General features: G+C 39.6%; 1 protein-coding gene across 1 annotated transcript in view; it reads right to left on the bottom strand.

Annotated features, from left to right (window-relative positions):
* The window catches only part of LOC137985568 (outer dynein arm-docking complex subunit 2-like), a 43,092-nt gene that overhangs the window by 13,606 nt on the left and 6,986 nt on the right, over positions 1-22,500 (bottom strand). The window contains exons 4-17 of the mRNA XM_068833184.1: positions 22,279-22,362; positions 16,846-16,967; positions 14,981-15,088; positions 14,181-14,249; positions 13,413-13,530; positions 12,456-12,515; positions 10,393-10,539; positions 10,028-10,103; positions 9,650-9,786; positions 8,555-8,685; positions 5,478-5,589; positions 4,375-4,485; positions 2,255-2,409; positions 1,115-1,196 (exon numbers count right to left, since the gene is read on the bottom strand). Of these exons, the coding sequence (XP_068689285.1) occupies positions 1,115-1,196; positions 2,255-2,409; positions 4,375-4,485; positions 5,478-5,589; positions 8,555-8,685; positions 9,650-9,786; positions 10,028-10,103; positions 10,393-10,539; positions 12,456-12,515; positions 13,413-13,530; positions 14,181-14,249; positions 14,981-15,088; positions 16,846-16,967; positions 22,279-22,362 (1,512 nt within the window). The remainder of the gene's footprint in view (positions 1-1,114; positions 1,197-2,254; positions 2,410-4,374; positions 4,486-5,477; positions 5,590-8,554; positions 8,686-9,649; positions 9,787-10,027; positions 10,104-10,392; positions 10,540-12,455; positions 12,516-13,412; positions 13,531-14,180; positions 14,250-14,980; positions 15,089-16,845; positions 16,968-22,278; positions 22,363-22,500) is intronic.

Here is a 22,500-nt window from a genome sequence, read left to right as displayed (position 1 = left end):
TAAAATTAAAATTTTGCCAGTCAAGTGTCAAGCAATCACACCTTCAAAATGTGAAATAAAAAAGGAAATGATGTTTTTGATCATAGTAGCACTTTAAGTACCCCTAAAATGAAACTTTGCAACTGTTCGAAACGCATTGCGGCCATTTTTTTCTTTTTTCTAACAAATCTTGCCTTTTTATAGGCTTAAAAACTTGAGAAAAACCAAGCATGTTTTGTTCACTACCGAGTCAGAAGGGGAGTGCATGGGTCTATTCGTGATTTGACGTCACAATCTACTTTGCATGCATGTTTACTAAGAGTTAATGCAAAGTAAATCAGTTTGTGACGTCAAATCAGGAATAGACCCACTCCCCTTCTGACTCGGTCGTGAACAAAAGATGCTTGTCTTTTTACAAGTTTTGAAGCCTATAAAAAGGCAGGATTTGTTAGAAAAAGGAAAAAAGGGCCGCAATGCGTTTCGAACAGGTGCAAAGATTCATTTTAGCGAAAAAAATATTTGGGGGTTAGGGGCACTTTAAATGTAAATGAGCAAAATGTGTACTTGAATTGTGAGTTCCGCGCAGATTGCTAGGCACTTTGAGATATACAACGGAGACCATCGCATTTTGTAAAAGCTACGATTAATTAGTAATACGACTTCGTGTCGTACAATTCAGGGATAATCGTGCTCGTAATTCCATATCGTCCACGCACTGCGCGCTCGGCCGATAATGAAATTACTCGCCCGATTACTTCCTGAATTGAATTCCCTATTAGGGAGCTTAAGCACGCGCGTTTTTGAGACACGCACGGCAACCGGAAGAGAGCATCTCACGCGCCAGGGCAGTGGTGTCTCCGAGATTTTTATATTAATCATCTCTAACGGAGAAAAGATACTTAGCAATGTCAATGTGGTTGTGTGAAAAAAGTTTAAAGGGAAAATAGCTCACTTCCGGTTGTCGTCCGCGTCTCAAAAACGCGCGTGCATAAGCTCCCTAATATTTATTATAAAGACGATGATGATTTTTTTTCACTTCGATTCTTTTGCAGGATTTCGTCAAAATAGGGCTTTTTCCAAACGCAATTTCATTATTTATTTCCAAAACAAAAATCGGCTTTTATCCGATACGTACTTGTTCAGGTAGTTCCTCTTCGTCTTGCTCCTCATTTTGCAGAAGTTTAAAGAGCGTTCCCACAACGCTGACTGACATTAACCTGAAGAAAAACGTTGGTCTTCTGAGGGCTTCAGGCGTGGTTGGTTTTCCCATAATATACGATTCACAAATTGAAAACAAAAGTGATACATTTCAGTGATTTGGTCAATCCACAAAACTCAATTTTACTTAACTCAAATTCCAAGTCCGAAAAAATCCAATTAGCCAGCAAAAGGAAGGAAAAATTATTATTGACAAAGCGGGGAATCGAGCTTTTGACTTATAGATTAAAGGCCGGGACACACAAGGCGAGAAGTCGCTGCGACACGTCGCGAGGACAAGTCGCCGCAACAATTCGCCTTGTGTGACACGGTTAATTTATGAAACCATTGTCTCTGCGACAGTATTTTGTGGCCGGGATCATTCGCACAATTCAAACCAGTTTGAATTCGTGCGACTAATCGCAGCAACAAAATTAGCGAAAGCAGCCTTGTTGCACCGTCTGTACACTTCCGGCTACAAGTCGCTGAAACAACGAGAGAGCGTCATATGGTCAGCCATATCGAATTAGAAAGCTAGGTCACGTTCCCCCTCGTTCGAGATCACTGCGTGTGCACCGAACAGGCGTGGTGTCGCAGCGACTTTCTTTGCAAGTAGTACTCACGGAGCACCTTGTCGCAGAGACCTGTCGCTGCGAGTTGTCGCCTATTGTGTCCCGGCCTAAAAGTGAAGGCGTGCCCTTTGAATTCAATTTAAGCATCTGAAACAGGAGTTTTATGATCCTATAATCACATCGCAATCGTGCATATTCAAACATTTATAATCTCTTTGATTCATCTTGGTGTGTACAATCCGATCCTGTCACTTGAATATTTTTTTATGTCAAAGGGTTATTTGTCACGCTAGAAATCGCAGGAAGTCCACCGAAGCTTTAGCCCTAGAGTGAAAATGAGCCATAAATAACAAAAATGTCTGACCAGGGTAGGACTCGAACCCACGACCTTCGGATTAGATCACTGTTTTTTGACTTCATAGCCCTAGCGCGTATCACACCGCGCGTGTCACTTCGTATCGTATGCAAGAGAACAGTTTGTAAATTCAAACTGAACACGTATATACCTTTTTACATTGTATTCGCTGATTGCGCATTTCCAAATAGCGCCTGTCACAGCAGACAACAGCTTTTTGTTATCACGGCGGCAAAGAAGTGCGACAAGCGTGTCCAGTCCCCCACAGTCGTACACTGCTTTTCTGGTCTGTTCATCCTCGGCACACTAACAGAGAGGGAGAAGATTGATTACATAATAAAAAAATAAAAAAAATAGACACAAATAAAAATAAAATAAAGAAATAAAAAACATAAACAAATGACCTTAAGTAGCAAATTTCCATATTGGGCCAATGAACAATTTGCAATACTGAGCTCTGGAATCATACTCGTTTCATTTAATAGTTCAGCGCACATAAAGCGGAGAGATTACGGAGTTCAAGATCTACGACGCGGCGGTAACGAAAACGTCATTATAGTTGCAAGTTCGGGTCTATTAACCCCTTTCGTCATAATGTCGGTTTGTCTAACTTCTAAAAACTAGCGAAACTTTCCAGGAACTACTGAATTAGGAGGTTCGGTGTTAAAGCTACGACAGAAAATTCGAATTCGCTCTCTTGTGTTCACGTTCTCCGAAAAACTTGAGATTCGGCACTTGTAAAGTTCGACGTTTGAGACGGGCCTAAAACTCCCTATTGTCATCCAGGTGATCTGGTGACGTAATCTGGAGGACTGGGAAGAAAAATTTTAACGCCATATCCCACAACCGCGCGCGGCCTTAGGTGTTGTTTCCAAACTCCCCGCAGTATTTCCATCGCCAAAACTCAACAGATCATTCAGTGTCTACCACATTTCCTGTTACTGAATGAACATTCAATTACACCCGACGAGATCTAACCTCGCCTCTGCCAACCTAGGATTATGAAGACGACACCCACATAACATATTCTAGCGCAGACTTACACACAGTGCAGTCTAGTCTGAATCGTGATTTAAGTAACATCCACAAATGGTTTCTCAGCAACAAACTTACCCTAAATACGACTAAAACCGAGTTTATGTTAATTGGTTGTAGACAAAAACTGAGTACATTATCTGAATCCCTTGAACTTTCGATTGATAATGTTTCTATAAAACAAGTTTCTATTACTAAATCACTTGGGATTCTTATTGATGATAACATGGCATGGCATAGTCATATCGACACACTATCCAAAAAGATTGCCTCCGGCATTGGGGCCATAAAGCGAATTAAACCTTTTGTTTCGCCTGAAATACTGTATTACATCTACAATGCCTTGGTACAACCCCATTTCGATTATTGCAGTATTGTCTGGCGGAATTGCGGCAAAACGCTATCAGAAAAATTACAAAAACTGCAGAATCGTGCTGCTCGTATTTTGACCTCCTCCTCCTATGATGCCGACGCTGGGTATTTGTTACAACAACTTGGTTGGAAAGACCTGATTGCCCAGCGTCAAATTCAACTAGGTTTAATGGTGTTCAAAGCTCTTAATGATCTGGTTCCTGACTACTTATCCTCTATGTTTACTGAGCGCAGTACGCCAGGCTATGTCTTAAGGGACTCTGCAAACAAATCAAATGTCCCTTTACCAAGAACTAACTACCTAAAAAAAGAACTTTAGTTATAGAGGTGCAACTCTCTGGTACAGTCTACCCTACAGTCTTAGGCAAGTGAAATCCCTAAATAATTTCAAGAAATTGTTAAATGATCATTTTAGTTAAATTAGAAACACGGCATTCATGGAAAACAGGTGTAGTTTAGTGTAATCATAAGTAAGATTTTTTGACACAAATTTTTTATTATTGAATATTGTTATGTAGTTGTACATTGTACTAAAACCTGATGGATTTTTTACCGTCTTAAAATAAATAAAGATTGATTGATTGATTGATGTTGAATTCGAAAATAAGGCCGCGCGCGGTTGTGGGATACGTCGTTAAAACTTTTCTCCTCAGTCCTCCGAATTACGTCACCAGATCACCTGGATGATCGAAACGCCACCTTCACAGCTAGTTTTCTTGAAATCTTCGTCTCCACTCGCTTTCCCTACAGTTTAGTCTGATTAATTCTGTTGCCTCACTTCCTCATTAGCAATGATATTAATTTACAGAATCTTATATCCCTTCGTAAAGGCTCTTTTAGAGTAGGCGATTTGAACTTAGGTACCTTAAATATGGCGCTTGCGCAATAGCCTTGTAGTTCCTGATTTTCAGTTTGTAGCCGGCGAGCAATCCCTGTTATCATATTCTCTTTGTAGAAAGCTTCTCTAAAACGAAACTGTTGACAAAATACATAAGACATACATTGGGCTGGTAGCAATAAAGAGATGAAGCATCTCGTTTACGTGAAACAGCAAGAGAAACGGCAGCATTAAAGTGTGAAAATTCTCTTATTCCAACTTGTCTTCCTCATATGTGATTCTATTTGTTGGGGAACAAAGCACCAACAGTTGTCATTAAAGGCCCACCTTCACCCAAAAGTCATTGCGGTCGTTTGTTTTTGTTTTTTAAATGACGACTTGTCCAAATACGTGATGTGATTGGCTAAAGGCACTCAGGCGAATCACGCGGGAAACAACATGTCAGATATTTAGGCAATTTCGTGTTACACGAAATTCAGTCACGGTGTGCAATGACTTTTGGGCGAATGTGGGCCTTTAACTGGGTTGATGGTTTGCTCAAAGAGACCCCGCGTCACACTTCCAGCCAATCAAAGTGCACAAAAACCCAAATCAATTGTGATTGGCTCGCACGCGTTTTCCTGCGCTTAGCGCCCGCTGCACGCATTTACTTTGAGTTGTGACTGGCTCATTTGACTGTCTCAGTCTGGCTCTGATGTGATTGGTCAAAGAGATCAGTTATGTTCTTGGCTTTACGAAACTCAATAGAAAACCGCGAAAGAGTTAATTGGCCCTGATAAAGAGATTGAAACACCCAACTTAGATGGAATTCAATTTTATATTCATTGATATGTGATTCAAAATCCTCTCCGCTAAGCTCAAAATAAGCTGTATCTACTTTTCTTTACTCTTTTCACTGATTATTTTTCACATGATCTATAATAGAAGTGAAAACAAAAAACTCAACTGCCCCTAAATGTGATGAAATGGCTTTAAAACCTTTGGACCAAGTTCAATATCCTCAAAACGAAGCGTTCATCTCCAACTTGACTGTAACGCTTCATCCCCGCAAAAGAGTACCTCGGGTAGAATTGAATCTTTTCCGTGATCCATGGATTAATAACTGTGACATGCACACCTAAAAACTAACCTCTACTGCGCATTCTTGTGCAAGACCAACAAAAGGAATAAGGAAATCTTGTTTGTCCAGTTTAATGAGTTTAGCCAGTAAAGGCACACCACCAGCGTTATAAATCGCTGACCTGCGAATAAAAAAAACCGCAAAAACAGGTGAAGGGAAAGAACGACTAAAATGTGCAGGAAACCAGAGAGCGAATGAAATCTTGTCAAATATACGTAAACGCCTCAATATAGTATCAATATCTTTGTCGCACCGGCATCGCGAGGTCACGGATTCAAACCCCGTTGAAGTCCTGAATTTTTCAGACTTCTCTACGCAATTACTAAAATTGCATTCACAACTGAGAGGATCATAACTTCACTTGATTAAGGAGGCTCGAACCAGTTTCAAGGCTTCCAAGTGACGCTCTTATTACAAGGATCGGCACCACAACGTTGTATCATGATGATACAGTCATTGTTGTGACGTAATATATCACCGTGGCAATGGGCAAGCCCTGTAAAAACACCCTTTATTTTGTCTTTAGTTGCTTATATCTCAATAACGAACTTGGTGACCCTCATTTTTATTTCTGAAAAGCAATCAGAAGGGCCTTCTAATCACTTTTCAGCAATAAAAAAGGGGGGTCATCGAGTTCGTTTTTGAGATATGAGCAAGTAAAGCCAAAATATAGGGTGCTTTTGCTGGGCTTTTCCATTGCCACGGTAACTTCACCATAACGATCACATCTTGTTTGAAAATAATCGGTGTTTCATATGGTACCATAACGCATTGCTGTTACATGATACAGTGTTGTAGCGTTATTCGATCTAAACAGAAAGTCTTCCAAGTGTTGAAACCCTTTCGAGCCTCCTTAATAGCTCTGTTATGTTCATTTATTAAAGAATTTATTTATTTACCAAACTAATCCCTTTATTTATTTTAGTTTTCTCCCTTGTAAAGACTAATTTCAATTCTAATTACCACGTATCCAAAAGGAATATCGTTAATGCGGAAAATAAAGTTACAAACACAAAACACACCTTAATTATTAATTTAGATGTAAGCATAATCTGAAGTCAAGGAACAGTATAAAGTATTCCTATAAAAGCAAAGAAATTTAGCTTACACACTAAAAATTAAAGTGTAATGTTACGAACGCAAAAATGTAAAATTACACATTATTACTGTGTAAACTATTACACCAAAAAAATCTTCTAAAATTACTCTATATGTAGGGTATTTTTACTCTTTTTAAAGGATAAAAGTTTGTTTATGGGTATTATCAAGGATAAAATTACACAGTTGGAAGTGTACTTTTACACAAACTTTAATAGTAAAAGGCCGATTAATCTAAACCATGTTAGAGTGGTTTTTTGAACTCATACAGTTGTGGGCTTAAAACATACATTAAATATGAAAATACATCCTGCCAGTACACACAGAAGACGTAAACATCATTAAAGTATCCCTATGAGTAAATCCGTGAAAAATAACTAATCATGAATATAGTTGACTAAGTTTCCATGAAATTAGAGACTTTAAGCAAGGTCGACAACGGCAACGAGAACGTTGTCTCAAAACATTTTCCGTTTTTATAATAAATTTGAAATGATTCCAATTCATTCGGCATGGAAAGTGTGAATACACATTCCAAGAATGAAATTGAAAAAATTGGAAATTGATCGCCAGGTGGTCTCGTCCTACACATGACCTCAAATTTGATCATTTCACGTCGTTGTCAAGACGTGAACGGCAAAGAAATGTAAAACGTACGTGCCTTGCGTGCACAACTACTGTTTTGTTATGTAACCGTGACCAATGTTTCCTTGTTTGCGGGTGCCTTTAGACCTTATCAAGTGAAGCTATGATCCGCGCAGTTACAAACGCAATTTTTGCAATTGCGTAAGGAAGCCTGAAAATTTCAGGACTTCAACGGGGTTTGAACCCGTGACCTCGCGCTACCGGTGCGACGCTCTAACCAACTGAGCTATGAAGCCACTGACGTTGGGAGCTGGTCATTTGTGGGTTCTAATGTTCCCGTGAGGAATGAAGCAACGATGAAATGATATATGAAATGGATCATATATGAACTGCGGATATGAAATCAAGTGAAGCTATGATCCTTGCAGTTATGAACGCAATTCATACGGGGTTAGAACCCCGTTGAAGTCCTGAATTTTTCAGGCTTCCTTACGCAATTGCAAAAATTGCGTTGATAACTGCGAGGACCATAGCTTCACTTGATTTCATATCCGCAGTTTATATATGATCCATTTCATATATCATTTCATCATTCATTCATTCCTCACGGGAACATTGGAACCCACAAATGACCAGCTCCCAACGTCAGTGGCTTCAGTTGGTTAGAGCGTCGCACCGGTATCGCGAGGTCACGGGTTCAAACCCCGTTGAAGTACTGAATTTTTCAGTCTTCCTTACGCAATTGCAAAAATTGCGTTCATAACTGCGAGGATCCTAGCTTTACTTGATTTCATATCCGCAGTTCATATATGATCCATTTCACATATCATTTCATCGTTTAGACCTTATATTGTTTCATGGCGTTCTCCAAGCCGGCGTCGTCATCTTTGCTTAATCTCCCTATTACAGCCACAGGACGACAACGACAACGACGACGGCTACAAGAACGTGGTCGAGAACTATTATTATTTCCCGCTTTTCTAGTAATTTCTAAGTACTCCGCTTGGAAAGTGTGTATCAATCAATATTCAAGGTGAAAAAGTTGGTATGAACAGTGTGGTTGTTTGGAGTGAAAAGTGAGAGTTTATTGTCAGGTGATCGCGACCTCCACATAACCCCATATTTGGTCTTTTCACGTCGCTGTCAAAGCAAAAACGGCAAAGAAACCTACCAGAATTTAAAATGCGTTCGTGCGAGGCGTGCAGAGCCTTCGTTACATCGGAGGACGAGGAAAACTACGAGTACGAGTTTTCCGTACTGAGCATGCGCATAAGGTTTGGAGGCCGACATTCATTCGAAGTGCGCGTGCTCAGAAGGGAAAACTCGTACTCGTATAAGTACTAGTCCTCCGATCTAAAGGTCCCTAATGATGTAGGAGAACAACCCACCGGCGGATTACTAACCTACTGCGCGTGCTCTTGCTACAACTCCACAGAGCAAGTGCCGCATTGCGGGCTACCTCTAAATCAGCCGATACACTCGTCGATTGTCTTCTGTAATTGTTCTTCCCGTTATCGTAGTTAAGCAGACTAACCTAAGATAAATAAATATTTGTTATTTGCAGGCTGGGAGGTCTTATAGCCCCGGTAAAATTTTGACCCAGGTCTTGAAGATGCTGCCCGCGGCCGCAGGCAGGGTGCAGTTTTTTTCAAGACTGTGGTTAGCTGGTAAATAACTTTTTTTTCTCTCTCTCTCTCTCGTCCTCTCTAAAATCGTTTTATGTAAATGTTGCCTTGCATTGCGATTGATATCAATTGCGGTAAACGACTTGCAAACTCGAGCCCATGACCCATGATTAGTTATTGATAGGGTTAAATAGGCCATTTCCGAGTTCATGTCTGCCTCCTCTTCAAAGCGAGTCTAAGTGCGAAGTTTTTGTGATGCTAATTAGTTCTACTTTACATATGAATGAAAACTAATTTTCATAAGAAAAACTTCGCACTTAGACTCGCTTTGAAGAGGAGGCAGGCATGAACTCGGAAATGGCCTATTACAACCGACAAAAAGAGCGTTTTTCTACAAATGGGCAGATATTTTAAACAATCGTGCATGAATTTAGTTCTAGTTCATTTTATCTCTTCTTGTATGCATTTATACTTAGACTTCTGCATATTTTGTATTTTATTATATATTTTTAAATTAATTATTTAATTATTAACTCAACGATCGTAGAGCTATTGCAGCGCACTACGCCTTTGCCCTCCAGCATGGCGGATGTTGCAAAAAAGACCAATGGCAGGGTCATTGGTTCGAGTCCCGTTCAAGCCTGGATTTGCCGCGTCCCCATTCGCTCGCGATCACTCCCAGCTTGCACTCTGCTCTAGCTCCCAGCATTCCCCACTCGCGCTTCTCGCTCGTTTCCAGTACCACGCGTTAAAAGTTCTTTTTCCCACTAAGCCCTGGGAAAGCCTGTGGAGGAGGCAGAGCCTGGATGATTGATTCAATTAAGTAGAATTTAAGTATTCTACAAATGACAAAATTCCTTCAACACTCCTCACCAGTCTTTGTATTCCTCCATATCTTTTCATGATGTTTCTTCCTAGGCTTGATTTCGCCATGTTGGCGAGGTTAGCTGCGGCTAAGCCTTGCACCTCCCTTGTGGCGAAGGTGATGAGATCGATAAGAATCTGAACGCCTATAAAAAGTATTGAGATAAGATGAACTGCAGGGCAGTAGACAGTTGAAAAAGAAAGAAATGTTGAATAGTGATACATCGTATTTACTTTTTAAAATGGACTGTTTTGAGCAAGGAAGCTATACCTTACTGTCGCAAAAATTATTTTAGGGCAAATCGCTGCCTCATATGTTAATTTCTTTTTCTTGCAACTTTTACCTTACGAAACTCACAAAGGAAAGCATCAAACTACATGACTTACCTCCCTGTTTTATAACTGACCGCCTGTTGTATTTGCTGTTTAAAGTCAGCTGCTGAAGAATTTTCAACGCACCGATCTAAAAAAAAAAGAAAATACATCAATGAACAAACGTCTTGCCCAATCACAACCGACGCAATCGATAAAAACAGCCAATCATAACATAATGAAAATCGCGGGAAACGCGTGCAAGCTGGGCGCTTCAATACTCGGATTGGCTGTAAATGTGGCGCGAGATCGGTTTAAATAGCCAACCGCTAAACGTAGCATTACAAATCCAGAAAACGTTTTTTTCAAACCACTTAACTTGTTATATGACTGTGTGAAGTAAATTTAAGAATGAGTCAATCTAGCAAGCACCATCGTACCTGGCAATTAACGTGGTCCGTTCTCAGGATGTTAACAAGAACAGTGAGACCACTAACATTTCTGATAGCCATTTGAGTCATCTCTTGTGTCAAATTAAAGTCTGTTAAACCACAGAGTGTGATTACAGTGGCTGTTTGGTTACCGATCTAAAACGAAGAGAAATATTTAACGATTCTAAGCGAGGAGCAACCTCGTTCCCAGGGTCTCCATTGTCGTTATCGACAGAGAGACCCTGGGAACGAGATTGATCGAGGGATTGATCAACACAGTTGAAAGCAACTAAAGCTGCTACAAAAGTAGCCCGAAAAAACGTTCGCACTTACTTTCAATAAAAGGGAGTCCAATCCATGCTGGAGCGATTGCACTAAACTGCTCTATAATCTGATGTCTCAATTCATCAGGTCCCAGTTATTCAAACGATGGATAGCGCTATTCACCGGATAAATCACTATCCAGCAGATAAACACTAGCAAAACCAATTGAATTATCCAGTGGATAGTGATTTATCTGGCGGATAGCGCTATCCATCGTTTGAACAACTACGGCCTGGGTGCTAGTCGGTCCGGTTGAGAGTTTGTGTTTGACAAACATTAATTTACCTCGTACGGGGAGCGAAGCAAAAACGCGATTCTGTAGGGGCCCCGCCGGTTAGGAGCTCTGTCTGAGGTCTCGGATGCCATGTGACGTCGATGTTGTTTTTTTTTTTTTTGGTATGTTCTTTGAATTTCGCTGTTTTCATATTGGAGCAATAAAGGCAATACATTCGTTGTATTCGTCTCGTTTATTCTCGTATAATCCTAATCAAAGATTATACTTCGGGTCTAGGACCCTCTTATAATTAGTAACTTTTTTGCCATTTCTTACGCTGGCGAAGTGCAAGCGTATCATTCCTTTGGTTAGCAATGGCATCTGCATTTGCGTTTTGGTCGCATGTCCGAATCAGGCTTTTTCTGCAGTCAAACAGACAAAACTGTACTAAAACTTGTCGTTTTGGTTTCTATTAATAAAAAGACAATTTTTAGTCTTTAGGGCGCAGCCTAAATAGCGTGGAACTGCCTCACTAAAATCATCCCATTCAGTTCCGACTGAAGCCAGGAGTTTATGAACCAGAGTGTACACATGATCTCATATCTCTCCTTGGAGTATTTTTTCGTAGACCGTCTATACTTAGAGCAGCTTTCCCGCCAAATGTTGTGTCCCATAGCCAATCAACGCACGTCACCTGTTTACGTCACATGTGCTTAAATTGAGCATTGAAAAACAAGAAGGACTTGTAGGGCTTACAAACCGATACCTCAAACTGGGGGTAGACCTTGTTTGCTTCTGGAGGCGAGCTCATTCTCGTCACCAGAGCCTCGGATCGACTTAAGGCTCTGGGAAACTCTATGCAGGAGAACATGTGCCGTAGGGTTCTTATAGCCAAAAAATTGGCTATTTGAACCTTACGGCACCTGTGCACTCCTCGTGCTAATATGAATGCGCCAATCAGTGACGCTTTTAATTGTTCTTCACCAAGACACTTTGTTTTAGGGTCCCCCCCCCCCCCCCAGAGGTCTTCTCTCCCTCAGTCAAGAGAAGAGCTCTGGGGCCGAGATTGGAGGTGAGCTCAGGACAAATGGCTAAAATGTAACAAGCTGATTTCATTTTGTGGAAAAGGACTTAATGGTACGCATTTTACTTTGGTCAACAGCCCACAGACTAAGTTATCTTAGTATAAATACACAGGTGACTATACAAAATCGTGTGCTCTCATTGGCTCGCTATCTCGGATTATCAGCCGATAATCACCTCAACGGACAAAATGGCCGCCAGTAGTCGTTTTGCCACTGTAAGTGAAGATGATTTCGCGTTGAAATGTGTTTTTTTTCTCTTTTTTTGAAATAAAAACCCGTGTATTTATAATAAAACAATTATTCGCCTCAGGCTCAGTGATTATCGGTAAATATTTACCTCGACGAATATTCACCGATAATCACTTCGCCTTCGGCGAATAATTGTTAAATATTAGGCCAGGCATTTTCGCTCTGGTTGGCGGATAAACACGCATGTGCATCACGCTCACCCTCAGATACTTCACGAGTCTTTGGATTTGCCAGTATTCTGATGGAAGATCAGCCACACTCTAAATACAACGATGTAAAATTGGAGGTCGTTACTTTATAAAACACTACAGTTTGAGTAAAGAGTTCTGTTTAATAAATCAGAAAACTGAAATGGTCAAATACATAAAAACTTAATGGACATTTCCCCATAGAGGGCTTTTCAAGGCCAATGAAATGAAATCAACGAAACAGCAACACCTGTTCAGAATCCCAACTGGCCGGAGGCAAAACCAGTTGACTATTTACGTGTACAAGTGCAGCGAAATTAAACCAGGGACTACTAGGATCAAATTCAATGAGAGGTCAGAGCGGGTCTTGAATCCGGAATCTCCGGATCTCAAGAAAAGTGCCCTAACCACTGGGCCACACTACCTCCTCAAATGCACTTAAATTAAAAATGCAAATTAAATTAATTGATTACAAATGAAATTAAAAATGCAAAATCCAAATGCACTTAAGTATTTAAAAAACTCATGTTGGCTAAGTTTATCGCTCTTGAAACTTCTCTCAAAATAAAAGTGAACCTAGCCTAACAAGTTTTACACTGCAAATTTTAATTTCTCCTCCAACAGGAATCATCTCGGCATTTTATCCTCAAAATTTAATTTTATGCACCAGTGTTTTGTTTCACGACTGAGCTGTGAGAGTCAGAGGTCCATTCATCATTTCTTGTCAAAAAATGCTTTGCATATAGCTGTTATCGAAGTTCTATTTTCAGTTTTTGTTTTAAAGGATGAGGAATTGGATCAGCCTTTGGTCAAACAACTGCTTCCAAAGCGAACTATCCTGAAGAATATCCTGAGATAATTTTGCTTTAATTAAGTGTGGAAATGAAGAGAAAAATTAAACATTTTTCAGGCTTGGTGCTTTTTATTTCTTAGGTAAAACCACACTGTCCATAGAAATAGTTAACTCACCACTTTCCCATCAAGCACTCTGTCATCCTCCTCATCACTTTCTGTTGAACTTTCTATTTGCTCAGTTGGAATTCTGGGAACTGTTGGTCTTCTGAAAACGCTTTTCCAATTATTCTGACTGCGTTTTGCAGGTGATTGAGTAAACGTACACACAAAGTTATATGCAAGTAACATTACGTATGTGGAGATTGACTTATTTAACAGTAGAGACGCCTAATCCAAACTATAGACCACTTTCATAAATGGCGACCACTTTTACTTTCTTTTGTATTTATGTTGATTGGACCTACTGCCCTCATTTTGAAACAAAGGCTTATTAGCATTAAAACAGAAGACTACATATATTTTATTAGGCTGCCATTATGAAAGAAATGATGTCTATACCCTTAAGATGCACTGCTCAAAATAGTTTGTCCAATCAACACAATCTATTGCTGGTTTTCACTCATGTGACCACCGGCCATATTTTTTCAGAAACAAACAAACAAACAGGGCTCTATTCCCAGAAGACTGGTTTGTGATACCAACACAACCTCATTTCCAGGGTTCTCTCTCTCACCTTTTCTCAAAATGAGAGAACCCTGAGAATGAGGTTGACCCCAACATGGCTGTCATTTTTTTTTGTCAAGAGACACAAAGATGGCCACCGTGACATCGCAAAAACAAAGGAAAGATGCACTACAATTTTTTTTTGCCAATTTCTTGGTTCACACAACTTGTGAGTCTTCAGGATTTCAGTTTAATTTTCACATTTTCCAAAATGCTTACCTGTCTCTGCAATATTCTGTTTCTTTATACATGTATGGTGGTGTTTTGGTGTTGTCCTCCTCTTCATCACTGTATTAACAACAACAACAACTTCATCATAAACACCTTGATTTCCATCAGTTGGAAACACAAGGAACTACTGGAACACCAGAAATAAATCAACTTGAACAATGGCCCTTCATGCTCAGAACATAGGTTTTATATTTTAAACATATATTTTGGCCATTCTCGACCTGACAACGACGTGACATACATCCAGCTACGTCCAGTATAGCCAAGTGGTTAGGGTGCTGGTCCTGACAGATCCGGAGGTCCCAGGTTCAAGTCACGTTTGTTCTGACTAGATAAGTTTATGCCTTTGAAATTTAGGTAAAAATTCTTTGGGTCGATGGTAACTACACGTTATCTGCACTTGTGGTGGGAGGAGCTTGGCCGAGAAGTAAAGGTGCCAGACTTGCAATTGAGGCCGGGTTCTTGGACTCAATTCTCACCCTCGCACCAAGATGATGAAGTTGTTATGGCTAGTCCCCAGATCAACTTCAACGCTGAGGCCCTCCCATGGGGGTTCATGTTTTCTTCTCCCCTTTAAAATTTTGCTGGTGTTCTGTTGTTCCCGAAATTACTTCCAAACTTCTTCTCAGCTTTTTTATCTCGAAAAAGGTTTTTGCTCCCTTGTCCCTTAAGATATTTTATCTTTGTTCCTTTGTTCCCCAGTTCAAATCAGCCCTTAAAAGAAGGGCTGAAGTAAAATCGGAAATGATGGATTTACAGTGTACTTAGTACAAGTGATTTTCACTCACCTATCCTTTCCAACAACCATTCTTAAATTTCTCCACCTCGATGAAGGCTTGCACTGGGAAGGGCGTTTTTCATTTCTGGATTTTCTTTTCACCTTCCTAGTTGTTTTCCTGAAATGTGCAAAAAAAAGAAGAAATGTTAAAAGACTCAAGGCTCGTTTTCACTGGCTACGTAAGCATACAACGTAAGCCCAAAGCTGTTACTCAAGTTTTTTTTTTTATGCTGACTAATAAGCATCATTTCTTATTACTGAGGTGTATATAGCTGTCAGGAAAAAGACCATCATCATCACATTTCAAAGCAGCCTAGGCAGAATCAATGTGCCAAGCTTCCAAACAAAGGCATTACACTTTGGTACATTTCCTTGCCATTCTCGTCCTGACAATGCCAAATATTCAAATTTGAGGTTAATTACAGAGGACATTCAATTTTCTGTCCAAACATGCATAATGTTCATTCCAATTTTATTCATTGAAACCTCATACAAGAAACCTCACAACAGGAAGTTACACTTTTTACAGAACAATTTCATAGCTTGTAAATGGTTTGAACCCAAGAGTCATATCATGATTAAGTAAAGTAGGATCGTTCGAGTGAGTGTAGTCCTGAGAAGGACTGTTTGAGATGACATTGACTAAAGCCCCATTTACACGAGCAATTTTTCCTTGACAGGTTTTCCTTGACAAGGAAAAATTGCTTGTGTAGATGGGGAATAGTGGACAAATTTTCCTTGTCAAGGAAAATCTGGCGTGCTAGATTTTCCTTGACAAGGAAAAATTGTCAAGCCAGAAACTTGCTCGTGTAGACAGACAAAAAGGAAAATGTGACAAGGATATTACTTGTCAAGTGCACTTGTCAAGGAAAACTTGTCATATTTTTCATTTACACTACCAAGGAAAACTTGTCAAGGAAAAACTTGTCAAGGAAAACTTGCTAGTGTGTACAGTCAGCAAGTTTTCCTTGACAAGTGGACTTGTCAAGGAAAACTTGCGTGTGTAAATGAGGCTTAAAGTTTCACAAACCTGAGTGGAAGTCAAAGATGACTTCCGCTCAGGTTGTCGAAATGTCAGACAATGTCATCTCAAACAATCCTTCTCAGAACTACATGTACACTCTCCTGGATGATCACGAGTACTTTACTTAATTTTCATAGCTGACGTCGCCCTTGCTTAGGTTTGCCTAACAGTAGACCAATGTTGGTTTAATGTTGGAAAGCAATGATGCTAGATCCACATCTGATCAAAGACAGTTGGACAGTTGTAACTGCACACGCATGCAGATTAACGCATTACCATGGCCACTTCATTTATTTATTTATTTATTTATTTATTTACTGAACAAAAACGAGAACATCAGCCAAAAAAATGTAACTAAATTCGCGTTATTGAATCATTTCACGATAATTCCTAACCTTGTAATAGGCCAAAGACTAGGTGTGCCAGTTGCTCAAGAATGAATCAAGTGTAAACGCCACAAAATATGTAAATTTTTCCTCAAGTGCTTGTGTTTTCCACAATACCTCAAATATGATACAGTGGCGGATCCAGGGGGAGGGTCAGGGGGTCCGGACCCCCCCCCCCGCCCCCTTCCCTAACCGAATTTTTTTTTTTTTTTACTTGTTTGAGTCTAAAATTCTCACATCTGCAGGATCGCCTATTATTACTCAACTGGTTGACTTGTTTTTTGAGTGGAGAGCCATTCTATTTTGCCACTAATCTGAAAAAAGTTTCTGTGTTTTTCTGAGTCAAGGTTTGGACACCCCCTATCAAAAATTCCTGGATCCGCCCCTGTGGCACATTACACATTGCACTTTTTAGGGAACTCTAAGAACGCACTAAAATGTAAAAATGCATATTTCAACACCTACCCATTCCACATATTAACAATTTCGCACCTTTCTTTTTGTTTTGGAATCTCATGGTCTTCACTTTCATGTTGTACTTCTTCTTCTGACTTACTGTCACTCAAATATTTGTCCAGGAACGAACTCTAAAAATAAAAGATGAAGCCATCCAAAAAAATTGTATTTCTTAAAGATTACTTTTCGAAGAGAGAAGGGATTTTGGCCTGCATAGGAAGCGTATTTTTCTAGCGAGCGAATACCGTATACTCGAAGTGTAGCTGCCATATTGGATTTTCAATATCGAGCAAAGCTTGGATCGAGTCATTTGTTACTCGATCCAAGCTTTCCTCGAACTTACCAATCCAATATGGCGGCTTCATCGCTCCATCTTCGCGCTCGCCAGAAAATACTGAACCTCTAGGCAGACTATTGGGATTCCAGGTTTGTTAGTCATTGCTTTTTCTCATGATGGTTGTGGCTTTAGATTCCAACTAGATCCTCCGTGAGGGTACCCTGGGTTGCCTGTGGTACGTGCAGCGTTCCTGGCAATTTTTTTTTCAAGTTGGGGGGTCATTGAGACCATTTAAGGGGTCACCCAGAAGTCATACCAGCAGAGGCCCTTTGACTCACAGGTCCTCACACGTTCGTACGACGAAACAGATCCTTTTCTGAGGTTAAAAACCTGGCTGCCGGCCTATTAATTATTCATTTGATGAAATAGTATATGAAATGAATCATACATGAACTGCGGATATGAAATCAAGTAAAGCTATGATCTTCGCAGTTATGAACGCAATTTTTACAATTGCGTAGAGAAGCCTGAAAAATTCAGGACTTTAACGGGGTTTGAACCGGTGACCTCGTGATTCCGGTGGGACGCTCTAACCAACTGAGCTATGAAGTCACTGACGTTGCACCGGAATCGCGAGGTCACGGGTTCAAACCCCGTTGAAGTCCTGATTTTTTCAGGCTTCTCTAAGCAATTGTAAAAATTGCGTTCGTAACCGCGAAGATCATAGCTTCACTTGATTTCATATCCGCAGTTTATGTATGATTCATTTCATATACCATTTCATGCGTTGATTCATTCCTCACGGGACCATTGGAACCCACAAATGACCAGCTCCCAACGTCAGTGGCTTCATAGCTCAGTTGGTTAGAGCATCGCACCGGAATCGCGAGGTCACGGGTTCAAACCCCGTTGAAGTCCTGATTTTTTTAGGCTTCTCTGTGCAATTGTAAAAATTGCGTTCATAACTGCGAAGATCATAGCTTCACTTAATTAATCATTTGTCAGAAAGAAGAAATTCCTGTCCTCTTTAGAAAAAATAGACACGCATTGCTCACGTGTGGTAGTGATGTAACACAGTGATTTATTCCATAATGTCAACTGAGCTGTGTGTTGTCTTCCAGGAGATTCAAGTTGTCCTTGCGAAATATGTAGCACTAACAGTGCACGATATTGTTTTGGTATTGTCTATCATTGTAGTGCCATGGTAGAAGTCTTGAGTAAATAACCTGAGAAGACATGTGGTTACTAGCAAAGTACTGAACCCAGAAAGATTGAAGAAAATAAATGCGAAGTGAGAAACATTGGCTTCTGGGCTGACATGTGGATAATTTTCAAGTTCCCTCACAACTTCTTTTCACCACAAGTTTAAGCGTGCCCTCTGAGCATCTGACAGCTTTGTAATACCGAAGTTCACTGAAGTTAAACACTGTTCGGCGGGGTTAGTGTTTGGATGGGAAACCAAATTAATATATCCTTCATAAAACAGAAGCATCGGACCGAAAATACTATTAACGCTAACAAATGCGAACTCAGCAAGGTACAGATTTTGTAGCTTGCTTTACGCAAAAACAAATATTGATGCAAAAGTAAATAAATATTGATACACAGTTTTTAGAAAGAGCAGAAGGAAGTTTCCAGGACGGTCGCTCGAGAATAACATATTTACGACATGAAAACAACATTAATTTTGAACCGTGAATATAGAATATAAAAAGTTACGATGAGCGACAAACATTTTGGGAGATTTTTGCTACGTTTAATTTTGTTATTGTACGTTTTGGCTGCACAAATAAATCGCAAAATCGAAAGTGACATCGCCGGAATTCAGCGGGCGCCGTGATTAAGTTACCGCAGCATGTTTACTCGCCAAGCAGTGAAGCATCTGTGTCAAATGATGGCAAGATACCGGGTTTTCGTAAGTTTCTTTTTCTGTCAAGTGTTATAAAGTTTGACAATAAATGAGCGAATTCAAAACAAAGATCACAATCGCCCACCATTGTTTTTGCAAAGTCAAAAATTTACTCTCCAAGACGAGGTTATTTATCACCAGGTAATTCCATCATTTTGGAAATGGCAGCTACTATATTGTTCATCGGCGTTACAATTTTTGTGCTGATTTTGGGGCTCATTTTGTTGAAACTCAAGCACGCTTCCAACAGACCTGTTTATTTTCGTGAACCCTTCCTGCTTACAGAGCAATACTAAAAATATCCTCCCCTATCACATTTCAACCTTAAGCTTGAAAATTCAATACACAACATGATTTTATAATTCACAAAGGCAGAAAATATCACAGAATCCTTTTCCAGCAAAACATTTTATTGAAACAAACAACATACTTGCTATTAGAGGCAAAAACCTTTTCCTATTTCATTGCGTGCACTCAATCGTGTCAAATTACCATGTACTTCAGGTTCAAACCCTTCCCTGAAGAACCTTCTCCTTGAATATAAATGATGCACAAAATAGTCGACAAGCTTTGTTTCAAATAATTCTTGACTGTCACATTTCCATTTTTTTTTTACCTGACTTCGTTGAACCCATAATTTACCAGATAATTTTCCATTTGGTTTCAGTGTTGTACATAACACTACACTCGTGATAAAGTATTGGAAATACAGCTCACTTTGATTTCGGCTTGAAGGGCGAAAGATTGTTGTCGAAGTCCATTACTCGTCGCTTTTAAGATTCCAGATCATCATCGCCTGTCTTGTTCATCTAATTGACGTTCCCTTCTTGAGCTCCATGAGAGCATATTTTGTTGAAAGATGCAACTAAAACGCCATTCGCATTGCAATGACTTTCGATGCCATTGCTGGTTAACGAGAATAACAAACTCACGAGGCAGCATGTATATTTATATTTAATTAATTTAGCACAACAGAAAGCCGCTAACCTCATTTTGACGCGAAAATGCTTTACTATTGCCATAAAAACTATCCAGTTAAGCTCGCATATTATAAAACATGTTGGTGGTTATACTATATCGCCAACACCAGCTGCCCGAGATCTCGGAGTGCTTGTTGACTCACATCTGACGTTGTCTAAAGATGTTAACAGTGTATGCAAGTCCGCATTCTTTTCCATTAGTAAGATTTGTAGGATTAGGAAATATTTAGACCGTGATAATTGTGAAAGACTTGTGCACGCGTTCATTTCATCGACTCTTGATTCCTGTAATAGTTTACTAACAGGTCTTCCAGATAAGGAAATCTCAAAGCTCCAGCGCGTGCAGAATGCTGCAGCCAGGCTTATTGTTGGTGCTGCAAAGAATGAACATATGTCACCCATATTACAGCAACTACACTGGTTGCCTGTAAAGTTCAGAATTGACTTTAAGATTTTGATGCTAACTTATAAAGCTCTTAACAATCAAGCTCCCGATTACATTTCTGAACTATTGACTTTGTATAAGCCTTCTCATGCACTTAGATCTTCCAGTCAAATGCTTCTTGTTGTACTTAAAACTAAAACTAAGCTTTATGGGGACAGATCGTTTGCTGCCAGTGCCCCTAAACTTCGGAATGCACTACCAGTAGAAATTAAGAATTCTGAATCACTCGATATTTTTAAGAGTAAAGTTAAAACACATCTGTTCCGCCAGTGCTATGGAGTATAGAGATCATATTATATATAGTTTATAGAGATTACTATTATTATTATGTATAGAGTATAAACCTTATTTGCATTATTATACAGGATATAGATTTTCTTGTTTTTCTTTAGAAATCTATTGTAATTTTAGAGTTTCTCATACTGCATGTAATTTGAATGTAAGATTGTAATTTGAGACATTGTTTGTAAAGCTTTGAGAATTTTGTAAAGCTAAACATATATTATTATTATTATTATTATTATTATTATTATTATTATTATTATTATTATTATTATTATTAACATGATGAATTCATAAAGGCCACCTTTTCCAGCGAACAATTTTTTGAAACAAACAACAAATTTGCTATTAGAGGCAAAAACCCCTTCCTATTTCATTACGTGCGTGAAGAGAAAAAACTCAATCGTGTCAAATATGCGCAATGTTACAACAAACTAAAATTTCAGGATCAAACCGTTTCCATGAAGAACCTTTTCCTTGAATAATGAAGCACAAAATAGACGACAAGCTTTCTTTCAAATAATTCTTGGCTGTCACATTTCCAATTATTTTTTTTACCTGAAGACTGTGCAGGGTTGATCACAGATCCACTTAAGGTGTTCGATTCGATACCAGAGAATTTTCTATTTGGTTTCAGTGTTCTACATAACAGTACACTCGGTAAAATATTAGAAATACAGCTAACATTGATTTCGGCTCGACGGACGACAGATTTTTGTCGAAGTCCATTACTCGTCGCTTTTAAGATTCCATCGCTTGTCTTGTTCGGTATCCAATTGACTTATTGAGCTTCATAAGGGCATATTTTGTTCAAAGATCCACTAAAAGGCCATTCGCGTTACATGACTTTCGACGCCATTGCCGGTTAAGTTAATCGTTCTACTGTGTCCACCAGAGAAATCTACGCATTTCCCACTACCCTCTCGATCCTAAGAAAATACGCGCAGAAGGCTCTATACACAAAGACACCACTTTGCAGGGGAGTGACAGGCAAGACTTTTACCGACACGGAAAAAAAGAGAAAAAAATTAAACGAACAAATCCCACCCACTTTCCGACTAGGATTGCCATACTGGCAACCCAGTAATTACGTTGCAACTGAGGAAGGGGCGTCCCCATACCCTATAATTCACTTGCGACATGAACCTTTTCGTGTTCCTGAAGTGTTGTGGGGATCTCCAAGGATAGAGTGGTTTTCAATTAAGTTTCGAAAGTAATTAGCGAATTGCTTTGGTTTTGCATTACTTCACTCAGTGATTGGTTCAAAGTTCTCGGGCCACTTTTTTAACCAATCAGAAGTGAAACCAAAACCAATTGTGGCTCGCGCGTGCACATTTTCCCGCGCTTTGTGTCGGCTACGTTTAATTATTTCGAATTCTGATTGGTTTACTGGATTGTCTCTGTCCTTTTTTGATTGGCCAAAGTAAATTACTTTGGTTTTGGTTTTACGACACTCGATTGAAACTCGCTCTAGGATAATAACACATTTTCATGAAAGACAATCCTAACGCATATATTTCACGATGTGCGCTATAGCGTTGCTTCTTACTTGGGTAATATCGTCCGCCCTATTTCTTGTATTTTCCAGGATTTCATTTTCATCCGTACCGTGTTTTTCGTTATTCTCCTGCAGCTGTAAAGTGAAAAAAAAAAGTCGTTAACGAAATAGTACCTATGTACTTTTGCAGTTAAAATCCGTTGCCGCATGACTCTTGCTCCATAAACAAGTTTATCTAACAATAAATGTACCTGTGACTGTTTACTGCTCTCT

The sequence above is a fragment of the Montipora foliosa genome, chromosome 14, assembly GCF_036669935.1.
Source record: "Montipora foliosa isolate CH-2021 chromosome 14, ASM3666993v2, whole genome shotgun sequence".
Taxonomy (NCBI): Eukaryota; Metazoa; Cnidaria; class Anthozoa; order Scleractinia; family Acroporidae; genus Montipora; species Montipora foliosa.
Note: the sequence above shows the minus strand (reverse complement) of the source record. Positions and strands in the feature narration are given on the sequence as shown.